Source organism: Callospermophilus lateralis, chromosome 13 (assembly GCF_048772815.1).
Source record: "Callospermophilus lateralis isolate mCalLat2 chromosome 13, mCalLat2.hap1, whole genome shotgun sequence".
Classification (NCBI taxonomy): Eukaryota; Metazoa; Chordata; class Mammalia; order Rodentia; family Sciuridae; genus Callospermophilus; species Callospermophilus lateralis.
In genome coordinates, this window is record NC_135317.1 from 105697853 (window position 1) to 105704526 (window position 6674).

A 6674-nucleotide genomic window follows, 5' to 3' on the forward strand; every position below is an offset into this window, starting at 1 on the left:
GCCGCGCGCCCGAGGAAGCCGGCCCCTCTAGTCCCCGGAGGACTCCACTCACTGGTGCGCGCTCGAGGCCGGGCGAGGCGGGCAGCGTGGCTCTCTCCGCCCCGCGGCCCCCCGGTCCCGCCGGCGGCCAGCGTCCCCGCGGCTGGGTCGTGGCTTTACTCGGAGCTCGATGCTCCCGGGTGGTGAGGCCGGGAGTCCCAGGTTCGTACTCTTGGCCCCGCGGGGCTCTGTGGGTGCACGGGTGGGCTCAGATTGGCTGGACCTCGCGGGAGGTGGCCCCAGACCCGCGGCGCGGCAGGGCGGACGCGTCCCCTGTCACCTGTGCCCCCCGTGTGTCCCACTGCGTCCTCACTTGCGTCACCGGTGTGCCCCCCGTGTGTCCCACTGCGTCCTCACTTGCGTCACCGGTGTGCCCCCCTGCGTGCCCCCCGTGTCACCCGTGTGCTCACCTGGGTCACCCATGTGTTCCCGTGCGTTTTCACCTGCATGTCCCTCTGTCACTCACGTGCTCAGGCTCCTGGTCTGGAAAAATGTGCCTCGTGAGAACCACACTTGCATGTTTTTAAAGGGATGTTCACCTTCCAGACTACAATCTTGAGCTCTTGTTTTTGTTTTTAAGTATTTTTGTTTGTTTTAGTTTCAGATGGACACAGTACCTTGATTTTATTTATTTATTTATTTTTATGTGATGCTGAGAATCGAACCCAGTACCTCACACAAGCACTCTACCTCCTAGCCCTCTTGTTTTGGGTTTTAGTACCCAGGGGTGCTTAACCACTGAGTTATATTTTTTATTTTGAGACAGGGTATCACCAAGTTGCTGAGGCTGGCTTTGAACTTGTGATCCTCCTCCTCAACACCCTTGTTTTTTGAGGCAGTAACAAAATGAAGTAATTCTGAAAGTTTAGGGAGTGAATAGGTTTGGTTACAGTCAGGATCACTGAAAGACAAGTTCCTAAGCTGTCCTGTCTGAAAATCCTGGACTTCGTTCAGTGGCAGTGGCTGTTGCTGTTGCCCCTCTTTATAGTTTATTGTCTTTATAGTTTATTTTCTTTCCCAGCTTCTGATCCTTAAGGTGTGTGTGTATCTTTTCTCAAATCTCCTTTCTCTCCCTACAGCTTTCTCAGAAAAGGCAGCTGATTATGGGTAGTGTGATGGGGTCTGTTTAATATTTCACTTCAGTGAAATGTGACATTTTGCTTTAATAATTTTATTTATTTATTTTTCTCTAGGGCTAAATTCAAAGAGGAGCAAAGACCTCTAAAAAGTATTTGGAAATATGTTTGTAATGGTGTGTAGGCAGCTAAAGAGGAATTGACCCCAACAGAACTAACTGGATAATTGAGGCAGGTTTCTGTGTGTCATCAAATTCTGTCCAGAAATCGAAGAATCTTCCTTTGAACTCCAGGCTGGTGTGCATTTAATAAGAGGATGACCTTTCAATTTAATTTCACTATAGACGACCATCTGGAAAATGAATTAGCGCCTGCTGGGGATGGAGCTTTGACTCTGAATTCCTCGAAAGCATCATCACTGTCAGTGAGTCGAAAGGGAGAACCCAAGAACAAAAAATGTTCAGAGGAGCACCTGGGGAAGCCCAAGTCAGTGGGGAATGCAGCTCCCCCTCCAGATGCGGATCCACCCAGTACAGCTGGGAGCTCAGGGGGCTCTGGGCCACATGACAATCGGCCTTTCTTGAGACTTGCCAAAGAGCATGCTGTGCCTAGAGATTTGAAGAAAGTGCTAGAGAATAAAGTCATAGAAATGTTGCCAGGTCTCCAGCCTGTGAACATATCAGTAGTGAAAACCACCTTGTTGAAAGAGAACTTCTCTGGAGAAAACATAGTTTCAGAAAACTTTTCTTCACACTCTGATCTGATTACAGGTGTTTATGAAGGAGGCTTAAAAATCTGGGAATGTACCTTTGACCTCCTGGCTTATTTCACAAAGACCAACATGAAATTCGCTGGGAAAAAAGTGTTGGATCTTGGCTGTGGATCAGGGTTGCTGGGTATAACTGCACTCAAGGGAGGGGCCAGAGAAATTCATTTTCAAGATTATAACAATCTGGTGATTGATGAAGTGACCCTACCTAATGTAGTGGCTAACTCCACTTTGGAAGAGGAAGAAAATGATGTAAATGAACCAGATACAAAAAGATGCAGGAAGTCAAAAGTAGCCCAGGAACTGTACAAGTGCCGTTTCTTTTCTGGGGAGTGGTCTGAGTTTTGTAAGCTTGTGCTAAGCAGTGAAAAACTCTTTGTAAAATATGACCTCATTCTCACCTCAGAAACCATTTACAACCCGGACTATTATAGTGCTTTGCACCAGGCGTTCCACGGACTGCTGGGTGAAAATGGGCGGGTGCTTCTGGCCAGCAAGGCACATTATTTTGGTGTTGGTGGAGGTGTTCATCTCTTCCAGAAGTTTGTAGAAGAAAGGGATATATTTGAGACTAGAATACTCAAAATAATTGATGAAGGACTAAAGAGATTCCTAATTGAAATGACTTTTAAGCAGCCCAGTTAATATTCATGGAGTTTCCTAAGTGAAATAAACCGAATGACCCCAAACTTCTGTTTTGCTATTGTTTTTTCTTGAAATTATGGTGTGTCTTTAGTTTTGTTTCTTCAAATAATAGACCAACTGTGTTAATAACATTGGATTTGCTAAGTGAGCCTGAGCAAGTGTTCTTGAGCATTTGGTGAGATGACCCAGTAATCATCTTATAGGAAAGTTCTGTTTTCATTCTGTTTGCCCTTTCTACCATCTTGGACTTTTCATGAAGTTGTCCCCAGAAAATCCTGCCATTTCTTATCTAAAGTTTGTGAATTTCTTCCCAGTCTTTTTAAGTTTCTTGTTCACACAAAGTGCCTGGTCAGATTCTTAAATGGTACAGCATTTCTAAGTGACACTGAACCTGAATATTAGGATGAAGGCCTTTTATAACTAGGAAGAAGGCTTTATTTTCATATTCATTTACCTAGGATGCTGAGCAGTTCAATTCATGTTAAAATGAGAAAACAAGAATATAAAAGATAATAAAGTATAAAAGTGATACAGAGAATTTAAAATTAACTTCTTGTAGTTAAGTAAGAGAACTTAGGCTCTTGGTAAGAGAAACGAGAATAGCAAAAGATAATTCTGTGGGGTGTAGACTCCTTACCGGTTGTTCAATACTGGTGGTGGGGAGGGGCAGCATTTTATTGCTTTTGTTGTTTTTAGTGCAAAAGTTTTCATATCACCTCTAAAATTGACATCTGCTATGCTATCTATAATTGTCAGTTATTTTCTTTTTTAATCTAATCCTCACAAACTTTAAAAAAAATCCTCATATGCTTCTTTTTTCCTTTCTCTTATTAGTGCATTAGGTTGTATATGATGGTTGGCTTTATTTTGACATAAGCATGTGCAGAAATTTTATTTACTCCATTTCAGTCCCCAGTGCCTTCTCCCTCCCCTCTGTCCTCCCCCATTCCCCTTCCTCTGCTCTGCTGGTCTACCTTGCATTCATTTATGATGCTTTAGAGCTGTGGTATAAATGCTTTTCACTGTGGTATATTTATACATGCATGTAGTGTAATTTTGTCAAATTCATTAGGCATTTTCTCCTGTTTCCCCTCCCTCTTTCCTTCCCCTCAATTACCTGTTTAATTGATCTTCCCTCTTCTTTACGATATCAATACCATTTTTTGTTTCTTGGAAGTACTTTAAATAATGCTACATCTTAGGTTTAATTAATTGTGGTATTTATTGGACACCTGTTGACTAGGTACTCATATAGCATCTTGCTTCATAATTATAACCTTATCAGATATATTGGTGATGACCATGACAGCTAACAGTTTTTAGCATATACAGTTCAGCTTTATACATAATAACATGTAATATTCCAAACAGCCCTGGATTAGGATGTAATTACTGTCCTCATTTTAGAAATAAATCAAAACTCAAAGGAATTCAGTAATTTGCTCCCAATCACATTCCTCACGTTGAACTGGAATCTCAACTGAAACCATTGGAAATTATACTTTTCACCACCTTCTGGTTTCAACCCTATCAATGCCTGTTTTTATCACAAATATTTCTTAACATCATGTATTATTCTGAAGTGAAGGTCAGTTAAAAAAACTTGTATCAAGCCTGGTGTTGTGGTATACCCCTGTTATCCTAGTGACAGCAGGCTGAGGCAGGAGGATCACAAGTTCAAAGCCAGCCTCAGTAACTTAGATACCATCTCAAAATAGGCTGGGTGTGTATCTCAGTGGTAAAGTGCCCCTAGTGCCATAAGGAAAACGTTTATATCATTAAAAAATACACACACATCCTTAACATATATAGGGTTACATGTACTCTTTCTAACTATGACATGAACAAAGTCATTTATAATTTCTTTGTATCCTATCAGGTAAGTGCACGGGGGCAGGCAGTGAGTGGCAGATTGAGGCCATCGAAGGCAGGCAGTAGCTGGTGCTAGTCCCTAAAGTGCCCTTGCTGGAAAGCCAGCTGCGATTCCAGACCCACCTGCTGGATAAGGTGGTACAAACAGGCCCGGCCAGCTGCATGAGCCTGTTGGTCCCAAGGCAGTGAGAGAATCCTGTGGTACATAACAGGTGTTTTCAAGAGAAGCTCTCCAAGATGAATGAGCCCTCAGTAGGTCATGCGGGAGGCCTGTCCAAGAGTAGTAGAAACAGGCCATGAGCAAGGTTCTGGACACAAGTTCAGTCTTTAGAGGGGGAGTCCAGCATATGTAGAAGGTATCAGAAAGAAGCCCAGACCTTCGCAGGTAATTCTGAGGTAACAGGTCATCCGAAGGGGATACACCTAACCAAGACAGCTGGCAGGAAGAGGACTTGGGATGTGAGTCATGCTATAAACCCAGGAGAGGGATGCTTTGTTAGATTTCTTGTGCAAATAATTTAATTGTTTAAGGAGATATATGCTAAGACAATGGGTTTTGTAGTCTAATACCTTGAGTTTAAAATTGTTTCCCATATCACAATGAATCTCATTAATGTGTATGAAGTGTGTTAATAAAAATAGATTTTTAAAGCTCTAAAATTTTTCCATTTTCCTCTTGTGAAATAGGGCTTATAATAGTATCTCCCTAAAAAAATTCTTTGAAGAATACAACTTAATGTTGAATGTCATGGATCCTATTACACATTTCCTGTGTAGAAATGAAAGTTATTACTTCCAAGAATATTTAGTCACCCTGTTTTCCTAAACAGATAGGAAGTCTTGTTCACTTTTGTTAAAAGTTAGATTTGTACCTTTGTTTTACAAATCCCAGCCCAGAACTGGGAGAAAAAACTAAGTTCCCGACTTTTCACTGCCCAGCCTCAATCTCCACTCTGTCCCACCACCCACCTCCTCCTCCTCCCCTCCCGTTCCTGTAGAGTCCCTTGGAAGCTGTGGCATTGCAGATGGTTAAGAATGGTGAGATGGTGGAATGAGACGGACATCATTACCCTACGTGCATGTACGAAAACACGAACGGTATGACTCTATTTTGTGTGTAACCAGAGCCACGAAAAATCCTGTTCTATATGTGTACCATGAATTGCAGTGCATTCTGCTATCATGTGTAACAAATTAGAATAAATAAATAAATTTAAAATTAAAAATATAGAATGGAGGAGGGTGTGTGCCCTGGCTGAGTTCTGGAGGCACGGTCTCCTGCGTGCTGTGGTCTGCCTGTGGGCTCCCTAAGTTCCAGCTCACTGTCCCACAGATGGCTCTCTGCCCAGGGTTCAGACCTGGGGGTTAGGACTGTCTCTGTGCTGTCTGAGAGCCATGACTCCCTGTGCCACGTGCAGTGGCCGGTGACATACGTGTTGTAGGGCCTGCAGGTGTGTGACGGCTGCTCAGCTGGAGAATGAGCTGAGTGGAGCACCCATGTCTTTGCTTTTCAGCACCCTCCATACTGTTTCATCCAGGTGCTTCATAAGCACTAGAAAAAGAGGACAGCAAGGGACTCTGACAACTCGAACTGGACCCTCTGCCTCCATTTCAGCCGTGAGTGTTTGTGGTGGTGCTTGCATGATGTAGGGCTCTTCTCTGAGTAAGACCACATGTTAAAATTGCTGACACATCTGGGCGCAGCCCAGCAGAAAGGGTGCCCTCTGCCATGAAGGAACCATTTATTGTGGTCCAGACGCAGCTTCTCTTCAACCAGCTTGTTTGAGGGGAAGACCCGGTACATTTATCAGCACTAGATATTCCTCACAATTCCAATTTTCGCCTTTTGAAGAAATTAAAAGTGAATCCAGAAAACCCTTAAAAGTAAGTTCTTCATCTACAAGGGAAGTTGTCTGAGAGAAGTATTTTCTCAGGATAAGAATTATTTCTTTGTTTGAAATAAAAAACTATGATACTGACAAACGGCTTGATGACTTAAGAATTCCTGAAGGGGGCTGGGGAGGTGGCTCAAGCGCGCTCGCCTGGCATGCGCGGGGCGCTGTGTTTGATCCTCAGCACCACATACAAATAAAATAAAGATGTTGTGTCCACCGAAAACTAAAAAGTAAATATTAAAAAATTCTCTCTCTCTCTCTCTCTTTAAAAAAAAAAAAGAATTCCTGAAGGGCGTGGGACGTTTGCCCCTCACAGAGCAGGACAGTGGTTGATCTACTTGTGATCTGCAAACACGTGCTGGAGGGGTACTGTGGCCA

General features: G+C 43.3%; 1 protein-coding gene across 1 annotated transcript; it reads left to right on the top strand.

Annotated features, from left to right (window-relative positions):
* The first annotated feature begins 53 nt into the window (after window positions 1-53).
* Window positions 54-2563, top strand: Mettl18 (methyltransferase 18, RPL3 N3(tau)-histidine). Its single transcript, XM_076831760.2, has 2 exons — window positions 54-201; window positions 1233-2563. The coding sequence occupies exon 2, from the start codon at window positions 1432-1434 to the stop codon at window positions 2527-2529; it is 1098 nt and encodes a 365-aa protein (XP_076687875.1). The 5' UTR covers window positions 54-201; window positions 1233-1431; the 3' UTR covers window positions 2530-2563.
* The last annotated feature ends 4111 nt before the right edge of the window (window positions 2564-6674 follow it).